This window comes from Vipera berus (assembly GCF_964194415.1).
Source record: "Vipera berus genome assembly, chromosome: 13".
Classification (NCBI taxonomy): Eukaryota; Metazoa; Chordata; class Lepidosauria; order Squamata; family Viperidae; genus Vipera; species Vipera berus.
In genome coordinates, this window is record NC_138216.1 from 16,762,887 (window position 1) to 16,782,678 (window position 19,792).

At 51.0% G+C, this 19,792-nt stretch overlaps 2 protein-coding genes across 7 annotated transcripts in view; one reads left to right on the plus strand and one right to left on the minus strand.

The window, feature by feature from the left end:
* Positions 1-64: 64 nt before the first annotated feature.
* On the minus strand, positions 65-8,274 carry MLST8 (MTOR associated protein, LST8 homolog). 5 transcript variants are annotated; one of them, XM_081338247.1, is made up of 8 exons: positions 7,945-8,274; positions 7,811-7,859; positions 4,819-4,981; positions 3,547-3,622; positions 3,300-3,452; positions 3,074-3,198; positions 2,257-2,420; positions 65-966 (listed from the first exon to the last, which is right to left on the minus strand). In XM_081338247.1, exons 1-8 carry the CDS (start codon positions 8,071-8,073, stop codon positions 848-850), a joined length of 978 nt encoding a protein of 325 aa, XP_081194373.1. In that variant the 5' UTR covers positions 8,074-8,274; the 3' UTR covers positions 65-847. The 5 variants fall into 5 exon arrangements, with proteins under 5 accessions (XP_081194373.1, XP_081194372.1, XP_081194371.1 ...); XM_081338246.1 differs by having other exon boundaries at positions 7,811-7,862; XM_081338245.1 differs by lacking the exons at positions 7,811-7,859; positions 7,945-8,274 and adding an exon at positions 7,531-7,732.
* Positions 8,275-12,437: 4,163 nt separating this feature from the next.
* LOC308674064 (hexosaminidase D-like) overlaps positions 12,438-19,792 on the plus strand; it is a 58,297-nt gene continuing 50,942 nt past the window's right edge. For both annotated transcript variants that reach the window (XR_014027791.1, XM_081338241.1), the window contains exon 1: positions 12,438-12,626. The gene's annotated coding sequence lies outside the window, so the exon portion shown is untranslated. The remainder of the gene's footprint in view (positions 12,627-19,792) is intronic.

The window sequence follows — 19,792 nt, forward strand, 5'->3', positions numbered from 1 at the left end:
ACCCAAACCCTCCAGCCTCCAGAAAGAGCCCACCTTCAAAGTCAGAACTCCGGACCAGCCAGAAGAAAAAGAACACCACTTACATGGTCATTTATATACATTTATACATACATTTACGAAGTTTGTCGCTTTCAACTGTAACATGTAAATAATTACTTCTGGTAGAAGTAGCTTTATGGTGAAGGTAAGATCCGTACAAGCATTATGTGAAAAACAACACTTAAAAAAAACACGCATGGGATGCTCTGATTTGGGATGTGAGCATGCCGGGTCAGAGAGAAAAGTCTGCCCTCGGATGATGAGGCTTCCCTGAAGGTTTGGGCCAACCTCTTCTTTTAAGCCAGATGACCCAGCCGGGCTGCCTGGGGAAGGGGGGGGCAGAGTGGAGCCTGCCTCTCCTGCAGGCACTGCCCACAATTACTCTGGAGCCAGTGCCAGCTCCCAAATGGAGCCTCCTCTAGCCTGGGGTGAGAGGAGAGGGGCAAAAAAGGCAGTCTCGGAGAGGAGACTCAGCTCACCCCAGACCCAGAAGGCCCTTCCTAGAGGCAGCCAAGACAAAGATACCCACCACTGCCCAGGGACAGGGCGGCTTCCCTGCTTTAGTCCAAAACCGGGCTAGTTTTAAGGCGGCGCTTCAAAAGGGGAGCCCGAGAGAGGCCAGCTGCAGCCTCACAGCACCTGCCAGTTAAGCCAAAGGGCAGAGACTCTTCGTGCAGCCTCGGCCGAGTTAGACTGGACTCCGCTCCGTTTGCAGAAACAAGCAGTGGCTGACGGGGCCAAAGAGGAATCCTCTCCTCCGCCCAGAAGGCAGACCGGCTGGCGAAGAGGTGCCGTCCCGGCTTGCTCCTCAGCCCAACACGCTGTCGTTGAAAGCCAGACAGACGACCGCCTTCTGGTGCCCGCTGTATTCTCTCTTGATCTCCCCCGTCTCCACACACCAGAGGCGGGCCAAGTTGTCTGACGAGGCTGCAGGGGGAAGAGAGAGTTCAGGGGAGCAGCACCAATTCTGGGAAGAGAGGGACAGACAGCCAAAGGCTGGCCGTTTCTCTAGAACAGGGGTTTAGGTCTTGTGGACGTCAACTCCCAGAATTCCCCAGCCAGCAAATCTGGTTGGGCAATTCTGGGAGTTGAAGTACACAACTCTTAAAAGCTTTGCTGGCTGGAGAATTCTAGGGGGTCCGAAGTTTGGAGACCTCTGCTCTAGAAGGCTCCAACCCTTGCCGAGTACTCCTGCGGCACGTTGCAAGACCCGCACAGAAAACGGCTAGGTCGTGTTTTTAAGAGCTTGAGGGAACTCAGTTTGTCCAGCCTTCTGACGTCTGTGAACGTCGGGGGCGCAAGATGGCAGCCCCCCCTTCCGTTCTCAAAGGGGAGTCCCACAAAAGGCAAAGTATCCTTCTCACAATCCCAGAGTGTTGGGTGCAGAAGAACAGATGCGGGTTCTAAGGCGGCAGATTTCAAGGGTCGGAACACACTTCCTAACAGGAAGAACAGTACGACAGGGTGGAAACCTGGAGCCAGGCTGGGGGGCCACCACTGAGTGGGTTCAAGCAGACTGAACAATCTGCCTGCACTGGTTTTGTGCGGATTCCTGCACAGAGCAGGGGGTGGACTTTATAGCCTCAAGGGCCTCTCCAACTCTAGGATCTTAGGCCCCACAGCCCAGTTCATGTCTTGCCTGTACAACAGGAGCAAAATACGGGGCTGGCCCATGAATTGCTCCTTCTCTCCTTTTCCAAAACATGGGATAACACAGGTAGTCTTACAACCATTTGTTTAATGACCATTTGAAATTACAACAGCACTGAAAAAGGTGACTTATGACCATTTTTCACACTTATGACCATTGCAGCATCCACATGATCACATGACTGAAACTCAGGCACTTGGCAACTAGCTCATACTGTGACGGTTGCCGTGTCCCCGGGGGTGTGTGTGTCACGTGATCCCCTTTTGCGACCTTCTGACAAGCAAAGTCAATGGGGGAGCCAGACTCACTTAACGACTGCGTTGCTAACATGACAACTGCAGTGCTTCATTTAACAACTGTGGCAAGAAAGGTCGTAAAGTGGGGCAAAGCTCCCTTAACAACTGTATCACTTAACAACAGAAACGTTGAGCTGAATTGTGGTCACAAGGGAGAACAGGTGCGTTCAAAATGCTACTCTATTTTTGGCAAAAGGGGAAAGGAAGAGCCGCATGGACTCTTCCCTGCTCCAGGATGGCAGGTGGGCCTGTGGGCTCCGCCCTTCTCACCTGTGACAATATACTGGGAATCCCCCGAAAAGGCACAGTCCCACATCCAGCCGCGGGAGGTCTCCCCGGGGTTGTTGCTCTTGATGCTCAGCTCCGTCATCAGTGAGAAGTTGGAGGTCCTCCATATTTTGCACGTCTGGTCAGCAGAGCAAGTGGCCAAAAGCCTGGAGAAGGGAGAAAAAGCAAACACCGCTGAAGGCCTGACAGACCTGGCCCACGATTCCAAAACGGAGCAGGTTTGGCCCCTTTTCTGGCCTTATCTGAGGAACTGGGAAGCATCTTCCCACCTCCTTGGAAGGAGGCTGGTCCAAGGTGGGTCCGGGCATCTCAAAACTGGACAGATAAAGAATTGGCAAAGAAGATGAAAGGAGCTACTAGATCAGGCCTGAGTAATCAGGCCCCCAAATGCAGGGTAGATCTGCACCTCCTAATATGTCTTGGGAGTCTTCCTCAACCATCTCCTTTGGAAGGACCTGCCTCTCTCCCCAGGCCCCTGCCTCCCTCTCTCTGCCAGCTTGAGGCTGGGCTGGGCAGGACAGGAAAGAGCGACCCCTGCTCCCCACCCAGTTACGACTAGACCTGGGTTCCAGATCAGCTTTTACAGAGGTGAAGTCTGAAGCGCAGCAGGGGCTGGACAGAGGGTGCAGGAGATGCCACCCAGTCACGACCAAAGCTCAGTCCAGATGTTGCATGCCAACATGACTCCTCTTGTCCAAGCTTGGTCTGCCAGGCCAATGTTTCTCCTCCCCGTCCCCAAGAGGGAAGATCCCTCCTTTTCCAGGGCCAAGAAAACAGGGCGATGCCACCAATTACTCACGTGGAATCCGGGCTGAATTTGCACTGGAGTGCATAGCGGTTGTGTGCAGGGATCTTGGTCTTGGGGATGAGCTGGGTTACCTCATCTCCGATGCCTCCCGTGAGATTCCACACGTAACAGTTGCCCTGCGAGAGGAGAGATGGCTCAAAGCACCCGGTCCGCTGGCTCTGTGCCGCGTGGAAGGCTAACCGAGGAACTTGGCGAGTCCAGGACTGGCTATCCTTACCGAGCTGTTGACCGCAGCCATATAGCTGGCATCCGGATCTATATGTACCGCATTGACCGAGACCTCTGGCTCTGGGATAAGCTGCTCGTTGTGGTCCGTTTTCAGATCCCAGATGTGGATAGCGCCGCTCTGATCTCCCACAATGAGCTCAGCCTGGGAGGATACAAAGCAAGGGAGCTTTTGGCCCTGTGGCTCCTGCGGCCTCTCCCCCCGTGCAGCAGAGAGCAAGGGATCCTGCCTCAGATACCTGATTGGGATGCAAGCAAACGCAGTTGATAGGCGCGTTCACCTGGAAAATGCGCTGGCACTGAAGATTGCGAGACCTGAGACAAGACACAAACGACGTGACGGGAGAGAGTCAAGGGACTGCTGAGTCTGCTTGCACTCCGGGGAGCATCCACAGAGCCTCTGCTCAACACTGACGGCCATCATGCTGTCAAAGTCTACGCTGGCACAGCCGTCCTTGCCTTCTTTAAACGGCTGCCTTTCTTAAAAATTCATTACTGGGCCTCCTATGCTCTCCTTCCCCAGCAGGTTGGCTCAAGGGGGACTTGTCAGATGCAGATGCCGGATGGCAAATGCATTTGTCAGAATAAGTACATATATATCTTTAAGGGGACACCAGACTCTAGAGAGTGAGGCCTGTCTAACCTTGGCAATTTTAAGACTTGTGGACTTCAACTTCCAGAATTCACCCCTGCCTTAGCGCTTGTGCTTCAGTAGGATATCTGTCCCCTCCAGGAAAACCGTGAAGCGTTCAGGCCCTCAGAATTTCCAGGACGTATTTTTTGAGTCCCACAACGAGCAGGGTTTGCTCACTAACTTCCTTCTCCCTTCACCCCTTCATTTCTCCTCTTTTCACTTAAGGCAAAACCTCAGGAACCTCAAGAAGGCACTTTTGGAAAAAGAAGGAAGTTCACCAGAACTGCTACTGAGGTGCCTCCAATGCAGATTCTGCTCACAGGCGAGAAAAAAAACTACAGCTCTAACTCAGCCCCACAGAGGAATATCTCGGTCATTTTGGTGTTAATTGTTTATGATCATGCTAAGAAACTCCTGACTCAGAGCAGCTTCTCACCCCACCGGTTTCAAAGCTGCCCAGCCTTCCTTTGGACTCTCTTACCTACGAAGGGATGTACAGGCCCACCTGGAGGGAGCATCCCACTCAGGCTGAACCTGTATCTATGCTGGCAGTGCCTCATGGGGTTTATGGTGCCTTTTGGAGGGTTTCAACTGCCCTCAGTTTCAACTGTAAGAATGATCCCACTTTAACAAGGTAGCAAAATCTTACAAGATCTCTCTCCACGCACCCATGTAAGATCTCATGAAATTCGGGGCGTTTGCTTTTCTAAATCCTCCTTTGATCACTTTTACTCCTTTCCCCATTGTCTGGAGTGTGCAAAGGTGCCCACTGTGCGGGCAAACCGTGCACCTGACTCCTCCTCAGCTGCCCGCTTTCCACGCCTGCCTGCTTAGGGTCGGTCTTGGAAAGGTACGAGATCAACAACCAAAGTCCCACCGGAGGTCCCAGATGCGAGCCATGCAGTCTTCGCCCCCCGTGTACATCCACCGGCCGTCTTCATGGAAGCCAACCGAGGTGATGTTCTTGCTCACCCCGTCGTAGTTGATCACTGGGTTGGGGTTATTGGAGTTCAAGTCATACATGCGGATGTGCTGGTAACCTAGACCACAAACACCAACTAGTTCATAAGGAGTCAAAGCAACGAAACAGTTTCACACAGAGAAAAATAGCACTAGGTCAGGGGTAGGCAACCTCGGCTCTTTTATGACTCATGGACTTCAACTCCCAGAATTCCTGAGCCAGCTGGCTCAGGAATTCTGGGAGTTGAAGTCCATGAGTCATAAAAGAGCCGAGGTTGCCTACCCCTGCACTAGGTCAGCGTTAGGCTCCTTCTGAATTCTCAAAAGGATGGAAAGAGCTGCTCTCACCAACCCATGATCTGAGACTGAAGGTCGCTTGTCTGTCGCTAGTCTTAATCCTAACTTGGGTAATCAACCTTTCACCACCATTCACCTAACTGCCTGGGAGCTGTACCTTTGTTTCTTTAAAAAAAAAAGAAGATTGACATTACAAGGATAATCATAATGACAATATCAAACCATTACAGGTAGTCCTCAGCCTGCTACCATCACACGGTTGCAAGTGGTGGCAACCTTTAAGTGAGGCAGACTTGCTTAACAGCCCCAGCCGCTCCCGCTCTCCCTGATGAACATGCACCCACAAGAATTCTTCGTTAAATGAACATTAGGTGCCTCATGGATGGAGGCAGATCCTGGGAAGTCCAGCCAACAATCCAGGGCCATAAAGGAGGCAGTAAAAAGCTTTGCAAAGCCAAAAAACAGCTGAGGGGAGGGGAGGGGGAGAACCCAGCAAGATTAGGGCCTAACACTGAGTTCCAAGAAACTTCCAAGCCAGCCTCCTTGCTTGGCCGATGAAGCTGAGCTGATGGGCCAAAGCCTAGCTCCTTGCTAGGCTTTAGGAGAGTACAGCCACCTTAGCTGGCAGCTTCAAAACAAGTTTCCCCAAATCTTTCCCTTTTCCCTCCCTCTTCCAGAAACCCACATTACTTCAGTAAAGAAAACCAAAAAATCTTGAGGACACAGATAAACCTCCAAGTGGCCTCAATGACTCTCGAAAAGAATGCAAATGACCAGCTATCTGCAAGGAATATAAATCCTTCCATGAAACTTCTTGGATGAGAAGCGAAACATCTTCAAGGAGAAACAAAGAAAGCCCAGTTGCCTCTTGAAAAAGCACCTTTGGGACAACCTAGATGACTGAGAGTCTCCACAGACACTGAAAGCTTGATCTTCCCTCCTCCCTTCCCCAAATTTGTCCTGAAGCTAAACTCCTTGGCTCTAACTTCCAATCTCGATCCCTTTTTACCACTTAATTTGCTAAACTTACTGCATGCCTGGAAAGAGGGTGACAAAATTGGTTATTTACCTTGATAGACGACTACCAGGCTGTAGAGGAAAGGAAGCAAAAAAAATCCTTTGTGTTTGCCTTGAGGAGCTGAAGAAAAAGTTCAGCTCTAAAGAAAAAAGTGGCAAGAAGCTTGGAAAACTTTGGCAAGCTTTTTGCTGCCTGTAGGACTCCCTTTAGGACCCAGCTTCGGATGCTGCCATTTGGTACACATTCATCTCCTAGCACAGGGGTAGGCAACCTCGGCTCTTTTATGACTCATGGACTTCAATTCCCAGAAATCCTGAGAGTTGAAGTCCATGAGTCATAAAAGAGCCGAGGTTGCCTACCCCTGTCCTAGCAAGAACCAGGAGAGGTTTGTAGTCTCTCAATCACCAGCTGATTGGGGCAGAAAACTCAGCAAGTAATTGTTAGAGTGTTGAAAATGGTGGCTGCCTCCAGGAGGTATGGGAGCAGGCCCAAATGCTGCGGGATCCCCTGTGGGATGGGAAGGGGAGAAAGAGGCAGGGGGGTGCTGCAGCATTCCTGTGGTGGTGGTGGTGGTAAGGGTGAATGACTACACGGGCACTGTAGCTGCTATACGTTTGAAACAGGGTGGAATGTAGCCTTTGGGAGGGGCTCTCTCATTTCAAATGGCCATTAAATGATCGGTCATATTTCAAGGACCACCTGAATTAAAAATAGAGCTCAAATTCAGTATTATGCAAATCTGCATCCTTAACAGGATGACAAGAAAAAAAATCAAAGCTTTTTCTAAAAAGGGAGAGTTGTTACGTCTGGGTTAAGAAGGATTTTTCTCCCAAGTGAAATTAGCCGCAACCCTGATTGGTCAATTGATCTAGCTTTTTTTTTGGGGGGGGGAAGGAAATCTATGGAAGTTGGTCAGAACCCCACGGTAAGATCTTCTTTCACTGGTTCTGTGCCTCCTCTGCTCCACTGCAGACAGAATCCAATCTCTCTGGGTGAGGGGCTTCCAGAAAGCCCACGTCGCCTTTAAGGTTAATGGGGCACCGATCTGAACTTCAGAATGTGACTGCTGGCAATAATACTCTGTGAGCCGAGTGGGGAAAGGACAATTCTGCATTTACCCATGACAATATTTTAAGCAAAGACAAGAGGAGCCAGGAAACAAGCAAAGCCAGGCACAGAATTAATTTCACAGAGCCTCTGCAAAGGCATCTGGGGGCCGCAGCTGCGGCAGAGCGGAGGGATTCCCGTCCTTCCCTGGACGGCCAAGCCGAAGCCGCGCCAAAGGCTTTAGAAACCCAGTTCAGACGATGCCACCTCGGGAAGGCTTTTCCTCCGTGATGCAGGATTCCAGCTGGCTTGACCCGGAATTCCACCAGGGCGACCGCTCCGCAGGGCCTTGGGCAGGACCCGGAGCCCTCTTTCTCTGCAGCCATGCCCGGGCAGGGCTCCCCCACCCCGAGGGCCGCGGCCCCTTCCCAGCACGGAGCAATTCTCCCCCCATCCGGCCTGCAAAGCCGGAAAGGCCGGGAGCGCGAGAGCGGCCTAAAGCCCGGCCTGACCGGCGGCGGCTCCCCCCGGCCCTCCGCTTGCCTACCTGCCGCGGCCACCATGGTGCGGTCCGGCGTGATCTCCAGGGCGTTGACCTGCTGCGGGCGGGCGGGCGGCGGTTAAGGAGCCTGCGGGGACCCGGCCCAGCCCCCCCCCGCCCCCCCGGCGCCCAAAGGATACCGAGTCCTGGTGCTGCACCGTCCGCGTGCAGATGCCGCTGTGCGCCTGCCAGAAGCGCACCGTGTGGTCGTAGCCGGCCGTGGCCAGGATGACCGGGTCGCTGCCCACCGTGCCCTGCGCGGGGTTCATGCTGCCGGCCTGCGGGCGGGGCGCGGGGAGCCCCCCAGGAGGCGCCCCCGGCCGGGCTCCTGCAGCGCGGCCCACCTGGCAGGGAGGTTGTGGGCGGGAGAGCAGCGCCAGGACCCCGCGACCCTCCGGCCCCGCCCCCGCGGGTCAGCTTCCCTAGAGCGCCTGGGTACCGATCTTGCGCATGCGCGAGCCCGGGTCGCCCGGCCGCGAGCATCGAACCCTGCGATTGCGGCGTCCCTACGCATGCGCGCGCGGGGGACCGCCCCTTCCCGTGCCAGAGCTGAGCCGAGACGGGCGCGTCTCTAAGCCATAGACTCCGACTTAGCCTCATCCGAAGACGGCGAATTCCGGGTTCCTTCCTTCCTTTTTGGCTTCCGTCCGGGCTTGCCGTGGGCTGAGAGGCACCACGGAGGACGGGGTTGCGGGCCTGTTTCCCGTTTCGACCAGCGGCCTTCTGGAAGCTGCCTCTGAAGGGCGTGTTTGGATCCCTAGGTTCTCCAGCGCAGGCTATGCGAGGCAGCCCGCCGATGGAGCCACAGTAGGGGACGCTTTTCTGACTCCGGTTCAGCACCCTCATGAGAACCCAGCCAGTTTTCCGTGACGCCCCCGTCCCGGCTTCACGCGAACTCGTCAGTTTTCACTGAAAGCTCTCGGGCACCCGAGAGGGAGGCGCGCGGCCTTCTCTGCACTGTTCGTAGATCTACCGCCTTACATTCCCCGCAGAAGAGCGCCCTCTGGCGAGGCGGCACCAGGTAACAAGAGTCGAGGCTTTCGCGCGCGATTGGCCTTCTCCCTCGAGTGGGCGGGGCCTCGCAGACGGTCTGGTGGTCCAGGGTTTCTCGGAGACGGGCGGGCTTCAACGTCCAGCCTGCCGGGTGAGGAATCCTGGGAGTTGAAGTCCACGCATCTTCACATGGGCAAAGTTGAGAAACACTGATCCATACAACCCTCTGCTGCATCTCTCAGTGCGCTAATTAACTCTGAATGGCCGTCCGTCCTCTGTTGAAGTCCCTTTTGCGAAATTAGGTCTACCGCTTCCTCCGGCAAATCTGTCCCTTCTATGAACAGCTTTTACCACCAGATCTTCAAACATGGCCACTTTAAGACTTGTGGACTTCAATTCCCGGAATTCCCCAGGCAGCCTTTGGGGAATTCTGGGAGTTGCAGTCGACAAGCCTTAAAGTGGCCAAGTTTGAAAAGCCTTGCACTAGGGCACGTTTCCTAATGTCCAACCCAATTTGGCTTCCTTTTCATTTGGGCGTTTCTGTCACTGCACGTTTTTTTAGTTCGTCAGAAAAGTTCATTGACAGTTGTCATACCTTGACAGTTTCTTTCACATCTTTGGGAAACCTCTGAAGGGCTCTGACCCGGCTTCCACAGATGCTGGGAAAAAGCTCTTCCCCCAGTTGTTCCTCCTCCAGACCAAACACATCTAAAGTCTCTAATTGTTCTCAGGATATTTCCTTCCAGACAGCTCATTGCCCTCCTAGGACTCCTCTGGACGTCTCTAGTTTGTCACTTCCCTTCCTGAATGGCAGGACTCAGGTGGGTAGTGGTTTAAGGGCTGCTATCCCATTTGCCTTGTGTTTGAATTCAATGTGTATTTTGCCTCTTGATCGTCCCAGTCATACAGTCTGGATCCTTGGGATGTTGTCACCAAGATGACCTCTTATCCCCTTAAGTGTAACTCAGTCACCCTTGTGTTAAATTTGTTTGGTGGGGATGAAACATCTTGATCAGTAAAGATTCTCAGTCTCCTGAAAGTAATCAGAGAACGTTCACATCTTGTAGTCAACTCATGCAGCATTTTGTCAGTAACATTCAAGGTATCACAAGGGTGAAAAAGACCTTGGAGATCATCTAGAACAGTCCCTTCTTGTAATGTACTGCCACAATTGGCCATCCAGACTCCGTTTGAGCACCTCCTGAGACGTTACTTTATCTGCTAAGTCTGCCTAGTGCCGAATAGCAAGGAAGAACACTATACTCAAGGATCACATGTTTATTTTGCAGCTGAATCACTCTTTTGGTTTCTGTGCACCCTGGGATTTAGCACGACATCCAGATCCACTCTACAAGCAGTCTATCCAGTGCAGTCACCTTCCAGTGCCTTTGATTTTTTATTTATTTATTAAATTTATATCCTGCCCATCTCATTGCCATGCAATGCTGGGCAGTATTTTTCCTATATGAATAGAGGGCTGCAGGTTTGTCCTGGTCAAACTCCAATTTGCAGCTACTGTCCATTATTCCAACTTCCTGGATTCTCTGGAGATTCTCTTGTTGCAGACCTCCAAGGTGTTTGTCCTCCTCCCTATTTCCTAGACTGGAGCCGCTCAGTGCTTTCGTCCAGCTTCACACAGAGCCAGGGACCTATAAACCAGCTCTCAACAGCAAGGAGGGAGAGCGTCAAAATGACCCTCTTTGCATGTACAGCCTCTATTCTGGCCCCAGAGAAAGTGAAGTCACGTACCCTCCAACGAACAAAATCATATGCTTTTAAATATTGTGTGAATGCAGTTCCTGTCCAAATCACCCACAGGGTATCTCTGTCTTCTCTGGATTTAGTTTCTTAGATTACCCCTCATCCAGCCAATCTCCAGCTGTTTCCTGAAGATGCTGCAAAGAAACAGATCAGGTGCCTATGCATCCTAAGAGTCCTCATGTGGGGCTGGTATAGCTAGGTTTAGCCAGAGAAACTCTGTGTAGTTGAAAAACCTCAGGTGTTCTTAGAATGTTTTCCCTTTGGGCGTCTCATTCTTGGGCCTCATAGCTTTGCCCTAAAGGATATGTCTTATCAAGGGACTCAGCATGAGGCCAGCAGTTGTTTTTCTGCTGACTTCACATTGCTGTTGCAGAGAAATTAGCTAGGAAGTTTGCATACTTAATTACCAGCCTTATCAGTTAGGGACAGAAAGGTGAAAGCGTTAATATTTGAATCACAGAGTCATAGGACTGGAAAGACTTTTGAAGTCATCTTGTTCCTGCTTAAGGCAGGAATCCTTATTCCGTCCTGGAGAAATGGTTGTCCAGTCTATTGAAAACCTCCAGTGGCGGTGTACCAACAACTCTGGGAGGCAAGTTGTTCCATTGATTAATCATTCTTACTATCAGGGAATTCCTCATTTCCAAATTGGATCTTATATCAGGTACAGAAGGAGCTGACTTAGCCAAACTTCACAGGTGTTTTTGGCACAAAGAAACAAGAACAAAATAATTTGAAGGGACATATTGTGAGGAAGAGTTTGTTAAAATTTGGAATCTCTTGAGAATGAAGGTAGATCCAGTGATTTTACCAAGGGCATCATCATCAAATGCCTTTTTAATTCCAAGATAACAATCACAAGTTTACAATAGAGTAAAAATAGAGCAAGAATTGTTGTAGTGAAAGTAGGAATTAATCGTGCTTAAAATATCTACTTGCTGGAAGAATCAAAGTGACTTCAAGAAAAGATCCTATGAAAAAAATGACACAATTCAAAACACTTATATGGAATCAAGAAAATGTATTTGGGTATGTTTATAAGTTATTGGAATATATCAAGGAGACAGAACATATTTAAAATTGTAAATAAAAATTGTATGATAAAATAGATGCAAAACTTCAACAAAGTAATTACAAAGAAACAATGAGAACAGCTATGGAAAAAATCAATTAAACTCACTCCAAATTATGATTTGAGGCCAAATTGCCACAAAATGCCTTAATAAAAATATATCATTTATTTATTAACTGCATTTTTATCCCACCTTTGTTACTTTATAAATAAACTCAAAGCAGCAAAAATATGTAATGCTATTCAAGGCAGTTCCTTTAAATTCGATTTCTTGCGTTGCTTAAAGCGCTTTGAGGCGTCTATATTTTTATAATACTATATGCATCTAATAAATTATCCCCGCACCCGCGGAGGAACCGGACTGGCCGGAGGAGGCCGGCCAAATCGGAAGAGGGTCCCGCGGCCACCTCCCGCACACCACCGACCAAGTCGAGGCCATCGGCAGGCGCCCCGCATGGATTCTGCTGGGCTGGCGGAGCTTCACCTGCAGAAGCCTCGCAACCCGGGCGGGGGTCGACAGGCCATGGAGCCGGCCCCCAGCCCTCCTGGAATCCCCTGGACTGGGTCAGCCTCGGGGACCGGCCGCCCCTGCGCTCCCACCGCACCGGCTGGACTTGATGGGGCTGAACTGGTGGGGGCGAGCCCGGCACCCGGGGGACTTCGGCCCAACCTGGAGGAAGGCAGGACGAAGCCCATCCCCCTCGCCGCGGGGCTTGATCCCAGCTTGGAGGAGGCCGAGCTCGGGGGCTGCGCACGCAGGTAGGCTGCCGCTGGGCGGGGAGGCTCCGCCGAACAAGTCCGCGCCGCCGCCGGGCTAGCCCAGCCGGGGGCGCGGACTCCGCCGGGCTCGCGCTCCTCCTGCCGCCTTCCAGGGCGGGGCGGGGGCTGCTGCTGCCTGGCTGCTCCGCCCTCGAGCCGGCGACCGCCGCAGCGCCGACCGAGCCCGGAGCGGAGCCGCCTCCGCCGCATCTGCGGGCTGCACCTGCAGCGGCTCAGGTAGGGCTGCGGCAGGGCGCAGGATTCAAGGGGCGCCGGTTGGCGGGGCGGGCCCTCACCAGGTGGGGGGGGGCTGGCTGGCTGGCCGACCGGTGGCGCCCCCCCGCCAGAGCAGAAGAGGAGGGGCAGAAGCGGCGGGGGCGAGCAGCTGCGCGGAGACGCCCGGGGAGGGGCGGCAGGTGCCAGCCTTCTAACGGCCTTGAGCTGAGCGCGGGGGCGGCGGAGTCGGAATCCCTGGAGGAGAACCGGCGCCTCGCCGCCGCCGCGGGGCCTCTTTCTGGACCTGCCGCTCTGCGTTGCGCTAGGCGCCCCCGGGCTCCCTGCTGGCGGTCCTGCCCAGCGCTGGCCGGCCGGGCTGCTCTTCGCGCGGCGTTGCAGCTCCACGGCCGGCCGCAGGTGAGCAGGCGGGCAGGTGGGCGCCAGAAGGGCGGATCCTTTCGGGAGGTGCCCGCGGTCGCTTGAGAGTCCCGAGGGGCGGCCCCCTCCCGGCTCCCTTGGGCGTCCGGAGCGCCCTCCCTGCGCAACCTGGGGAGCGCCGGGGGCCGTCTGAGCCTGCTCCCCCCCGCCTGGCCGGGTCGGGGCCGGCTTCTTGGGGTGGGGCCGTTGGGGCCGCGTGCGCCGAAAGGGCCGCCCCTGCGGATCCACCCGAGGCTTCCTTCGCTGGCCGGAGGGGTTTGGTCTTGCTGAGCGGTTCCAACGTCTGAAGGTGCGCAAGGGCGCGATTGCGCTTGGCTCAGGAGCCGCGGCTTTCCCCCTCCCAGGATCCCCGTCACCCACCTGCCGGACCGGTTAACCCGAGAGCTGATGACTCGTGAACCACCAGCTCCCAAGCCGGGCTTAGCCATTCTGGGGTAGGGTGGTGGGAACGCGGTTAATACGCTTATGGTATCACCAGCCGGGAGTGCCGCCGCCTCCGATCCGGCTCTGCTTTCTTCCCCATTTCTTCCCCTTTTCCTCTTGGCCAAGCAGAAATGCTGCCCGAGGGAAAGTCTCTTCTCTGCTGAGGGCTGAGCTTTGCACAGCAAGGTGGGCCACAATTTGTGCACCTGCCGTTGGCTGCTTCTGGCCAGCGTTGGTGATGCACAGAGAGGGTGCCACTGGCTCTTGGGGCTGCAAATCTGGGCCTGGAGGAGGGTCACTGGGCAGATATGAGCATGCTGGCACCGACTGGGGTAATTTCTGCTGCATTTGGGGCTGATTCAACAGACCTTTTGCTTTATGGTGGTTCACGTACAGAGTATAGCAGGTGCTCCATCTCTGGAGGTTTTCAAAAATAGACGGATTGGGATTGTATAGGGTCTCCTGCCTTGAGCAGGGGGTTGGACTAGAAGACCTCTGAGATCCCTTCCAGCTCTGTGATTCTATGCTCTATGTGGCTCAACATTAAACAAGCTAAACTCGCTTTACAAAACCTATTTAAGTAGCACGTCTACCCAAATAAACAAATCACATCATGCCTGGTTCACACAACAGGCTAAGAGAGGCACATCGCAGGTTGCCATAGCAGGTTGAAGTCCAACTTTCACGGGGCCTCTGCTTCACAGACAGGCTACTCCACAGACTGGCAACTGGCTTACAGGTAGTGCTTGACTGATGACCACAGCCTGGACTGGAATTTCTGTTGCTAAGTTGTTAAGTGAGTCAGATCCAATTTTAGGACCTTTTTGCCATGGCTGTTGTGGCTGACAGTTGTTAACTGAACCGCTGCAGTTGTTAAGTGAATCACATGGTCACTGAGTGAACCCAGCTTCCCCCGTTAGGTTTTGCTTGTTGGAAACTGGATGCGAAGCTCGCAGATGGCAGGCGTGTGACCTCAGGATGCTGCAACCACCCAAAATATATGCCAGTTGCCTCGATCATGTGACCACGGGGAGGGTGTAACCTTTATCACTGTGAGGACCGGTCATAAGTCATTTTATTCAGTGCTGTTGTAACTTTGAACAGTCACTAAATGAATGGTTGCAAGTCAAGGGCTGCCTGTTCATGGTGCAAAGCCATTGTGTAGCTTGCTTGTCCTCGGTTTAGTAGACCTCGGCCACACTTAGGGGACCCAGGCAGGGGTGTCTTTAGGCTTTGCTGTCTACGCCAAAGCAATAAAGAAGGAGCATGACTAAATCAACAGGGTGCAAATGCCCTTCACCAGTTTAACCCCAGTTCCATTAAAAAGCAAGCCCTTTGCTGGGCCGCATGCCACCCCAGATTTGAAATTGCAGGGAAAGGACTATTTCATTGAAATAGTGGAAAGGGTTTCCTGACAGAGACAGCTTTCAGCAGGTGCAGTGATAGGCTGCCTCCCGTGGTCCCCTTCCTATGTCTTCAGACATAGCTGTCTGTCCAAAATGCACCAAGAAGGGGGTGGGCTCCGTGACCTTTGAGGTCCCTTCGAAATCTGTGATTCTATGCAAATTCCTCCCAGCTGTTTCCCTGGTGCTGTTCCAAAAGTTTCCCCTTTGCTTAAGCTGTCATCATTTGCTTGGAATGTGATTTTTTTCATTTCCTCATAGGTTGTAGCAAAACAGGAAATGCCTCTTTTTTCATAATTCAGGATTAGCAAAACCTGATCACCTTGCCTGGCTAGTGAAATACATGCAAAAGACTAGCTTTCTTGAGCCCTTTGGTAAACAAGAGGAAACATTATCCTCTTACCAAGGATAGTCTTGGCTCAAAGCACCTATACAGTTTACATTTTCTCAGGCTCATGACAACCAAAGAGTAGCATCACAACATTTAATAAAAGAAATGACACACCCTTGGTTGACCCCAGAAATAAAGTGCCCTTACATTGGGCACCCTCTGTATCCAACTAAAAGTTTATGGTAGCTTGACAGCTCAGCCCCCCTCTTCTACTGCTGGTTGAACTTTTCCGTCCTTCTCAGATTATTACTGGAGAACCCACATGTTCAAAAAACAAGCTGGGGGTGCTGCTTCTTGTATTCAGCTGGTTGGCAACAAAAGAAAGCAAAAAATCATGCACTGCAGAGTCTGGGAATTGATGGAAACTGCTAGCCAGGTTTTGTTTCTGCAAGAATGTCTACACTAGCCTGGTGTTTCTCAGCCTTGTCAATTTCAAGACAGGTGGACCTCAACTCCCAGAATTCCCCAGCCAGCATGGTTAAGAGCCATGATGATGCAGTGGTCAGAATGCGGTACTGCGGACTAACTCACTGCCCACAGCCAGGAGTTCGATCCTGACCGGCTCAAGGTTGACTCAACCTTCCATCCTTCCGAGCTTAGTAAAATGAGGAGCCAGATTGTTGGGGGCAAAATGCTGATTCTGTAAACTGCTTAAAGAGGGCTGCAGAGCACTGTGAAGTGGTAGATAAATCTGGCTATTGCAAGTTACTAAGGCTGAGAAATACTATACTGCATAGTCAACAGCAAAACAACTACATCTAAAACTAGAAAGAAAAACTGCAGAGAAGAAGAAGGCTTTAAGTGCTTCCTCCTGGTCCTACTCACCCCATAAAATCACTCTCAGATTCCTCCCAAGATTTTGTTCCAAATCCAAATATTCTGAAAAAATTTTCTGCCAGACCATCTGAAATTATTTGGTAGAAGTTCCAGAATGTGGTTTTTATTTGGGAGTTTGAAAGCAAACCTATGTTTTGTTTCGTGCACGTGACTGGTTAATAATAAGTCTTTATTGATTAGCCCTTGGGCCATATCAAAGTGCAAAGTTCCAGCAACAAATTGTTACTAAAATTTGATAAAGGCAGTTTAAAATGGAATTTGATAAAATACAATTTAAAATGGAATTTGATAAAATACAATTTAAAATGGAATTAAAATAAAATACAATTTAAGATGAAATAGTAATAAAATATAATCTAAAATGAATTTGTAATAATGTACAATAATTTAAGATATAGATAAAATATGATAACATCATATTTCGGAGTCGCCCTTGCAATCTACCCCAATCAGTCCCACATATGCAGATCTCAACCGGATCATTTTGTTTAAGTACTGTGCTATGTTAAATGTTATTTTCAAGTTCTGGCTGGACATAAGGTAAGTTATTTTGACATGGGGATCCCAATGGGTCATTTGTTTGGCATATAGACCAAGATACCTGTCTCTCACCCTTTTATAAGCGGCAACAGTCAAATAGGATGTGAGCCAGGACCTCTGCTGCTCCGCAAATGCAGAGAAGTTCATTATCAGGTATAGCATGAAATCTCCCATATCTGACCATTGTGTCAAGTTGTTCAAATTTCGCTCGCGTAAATATCTCCCTAAGATGTTTTGGGAGTTGTGATTTTAAATAACTGTCTACTTGAAAAGCTATATAGCTATATCAGTTTGTGCTTCTATATCCTTAATTTTTTGGGCAACTCTTTTTTTGGATTGTTCTCCTGTTATGCAAGAGACGGGAAGGCCACAGCTTCTTACAAAATTTGTTAGTTTGGTGATCCAGGAGATTTGTGATTGTAGTTTTATTTGCTCTAGTAGGCATAACTTGGGGAGTCTATCAGTCTCCATTTCATTAACTTTGCACCAGTAGTTTTAGATAATGCCTGAATTGTATGAATTCCCAATTCAGCTCTAACTGCTGCAGCAGATGTTCTTGGATCTACACCCAAAATACATCTCAAATGCTGGGACTGTGTTTGTTCTAGGACTGTGGTTGAGTAAAGACCCCAAATTTCTGCTCCATACAAGAACATTGTGGTAACCTTAGCCTTATAAACCTTGATTAATGGGGCTAGGGACCCTGGGTAACTATGGTTCTTTAGTTTGAGCAGTAAATTCAAACGGGCTTTTGCTCTAAATGTACTCCGTTGAGGATGGCAGGCCCAAGATCCAGTCTTGGAAAAAGTTACACCCAAATATACAAAGGTGTTAACTTGTTCAATTGGTTCACCATCTAATTGCCACTTATGTCTCTGATGGTTTCTTCCAAACACCATTATTTTTGAATTAGATTTGCTAATGATTAGGGAGTTATCCTGGCAATAAGAGCTGAATCTTCTTAATAGCCTACTACGTAATCCTACTTGTGAGTATGATAATAAAATCATATCATCAGCATAAAGCAAGCTGTTACAATAAGTATTTAGGATCACCGGCATGTGTACCATGGTATCCTTCATTAACACTGGCAAGTCATTGATGTATAAATTAAATAATAATGGGGCCAGTGTTATGTCGTGGGCTCTGGTGAGCCGGAATGAAGACACACAGTTGTTCAGAGAGCAACTCATTCTTTATTAGCCAAACCCTATAGTAGCAGCCAATAGAATGGAACCCGTGCTTCCTGCCAAGGTTGACCAATTGCAAGGCCGGAGATGGTCTGTCTAGGTTTCAAGGGAGCCGTTGGCTCATGTGGTGTGGTACCACAAGCTCAGTACATAACACTCCTTCCCCCTAAGACCAAACTAAATTCCCCCAAACAACTTGACAACAGTCAAGACTTATTAATCACTCCCAATAACCAACATACAAAATAAAACAAAATACAAATAATAATTAATGGTGCTTTTACATTCAGTGTGGTTATAACGCGAACTTTACAGACGTGACTACAATAAGATTAAAGAACCTCTCAGTGAAAATGCTTGCACCCAGACAGTTCAAATCACCCCTTATTTCTGTAGGTAGTGGTACTCTTGTCAAACATTTTACAACACTCATTTAACAACATAGATATGCCAGAGGTTTGTGTATCCAGGATGAACGCCTTGGGGTTCCCCCCACTTTGTGATCTACCAGCTTACCCGGCGGGCTGGGTAGACCCAAGTCCCCTTGTGCTCCATTGTCCAAGGGAAGTGGCGTGCTCTGGCTGGCCTTACCAGGTTGGCCCACCCCAGAGTCAGTCTGTTCTGCAGAATAGGCGCAGTGATTGCTGAGATTTGGCTGGTTCGCCTGGTCAGGGGTTCGATGTTGCACTTCCAAGCTTCCTGGTTCATCCTTGGAATCAATTTCTACTGAGGAGGGGAAACCCTGGTGGTCTTGGTGTGGTCTGATTTGGGTGCCCATGTGAGGACCTCTGGAGGGACTTATGCCACGGTCCTTACTTAGTGACCTTTCAGGAAACCTCTTCCTGAGTTGGTCAATATGTCTTCTGACCAGTCGACCCCCCTCCAACCCCACTACATAAGATAGGGGTCCTGACACCTTGGTTACTTGACCAGGAACCCACAAATTCCCTGGCCCATAGTTTCTGGCCCAAACCAAATCACCCATTTGCAACCCCCTCAGGGGTTTTGGTCTGGAGGCTTCTGCTGCCACTCTGTCTGGATGCAACCTGTCCAGTTTAGTAATTAAATGTCTCCCCCCAACGAAGCTCAGAAGCACTTTTACCTGTAGCTGTGCAGGGAGTGGTATGCTGGCAGAGCAGAAAATCTGCCAATCTGTGATGCCAGTCATCTGCTATAATACGCTTGAGTGCGTCCTTTGTAGTCCTCACCATTCGTTTGGCTTGCCTGTTCGAAGAAGGGTGGAATGTTGCAGATGTAGCGTGTCTGATGAGGTTAGCCCTGAGAAAAGCTTGAAACTCAGCAGCAGTAAATTGAGCCCCATTATCAGAAACCAGAACGTCAGGCAACCCATGTGTTGCAAAGAGTTTCCTCAGCACTTGGAGCTGCCCTTAAAGACCACCCGGAGGCTTCAGCTGGTGCAGAGTGCGGCCGCGCGGGTAGTGATGGGAGCACCCCGATACTCCCATATTACACCCCTCCTGCGTGAGCTGCATTGGTTACCGGTTGTCCTCCGGGTGAGATTTAAGGTGCTGGTACTTACCTTTAAAGCCCTACATGGCCTAGGCCCGGGATACTTGCAGGACCATCTGCTGCTGGGAACGACTTCCCATCGCCCAGTGCGCTCACACAGAGAAGGCCTCCTCAGGGTACCATCGGCTAGACCAGACATGTCAAACACAAGGCCCGGGGGCCGGATCTGGCCCGCGAAGTGGTTTCATGTGGCCCACGAAGCCATCTTGGAAACATTGAGGGAACGGCCCCCACTGCCTTGGCCCTGGCCCAGAGACCCTCCTCCTGCCAGAGACCCTCAGATCTGTCCCACTCCTGCCCAGGCCCCCATAGGCACCCTTGATGCGAACGATGTAGAACTGGCCACGCCCACCCAGCAGGCCATATGCACTCTAGCCACGCCTACCCAGTAGGCCACGCCCACCCTGGCCATACCCACCCGGCCCCCTGAGAGCA

Excerpts from the sequence above, each read along its gene's own strand:
- MLST8 (XM_081338244.1), bottom strand. The coding sequence starts at position 7,649 with ATGGCTGCAGAGAAAGAGGGCTCCGGGTCCTGCCCAAGGCCCTGCGGA. Across the intron at positions 3,453-3,546 it reads TTTGCTTGCATCCCAATCAG|GCTGAGCTCATTGTGGGAGA; the intron begins GTATCTGAGGCA and ends GTATCCTCCCAG. Across the intron at positions 3,199-3,299 it reads TGGCTGCGGTCAACAGCTCG|GGCAACTGTTACGTGTGGAA; the intron begins GTAAGGATAGCC and ends CTCCTCTCGCAG.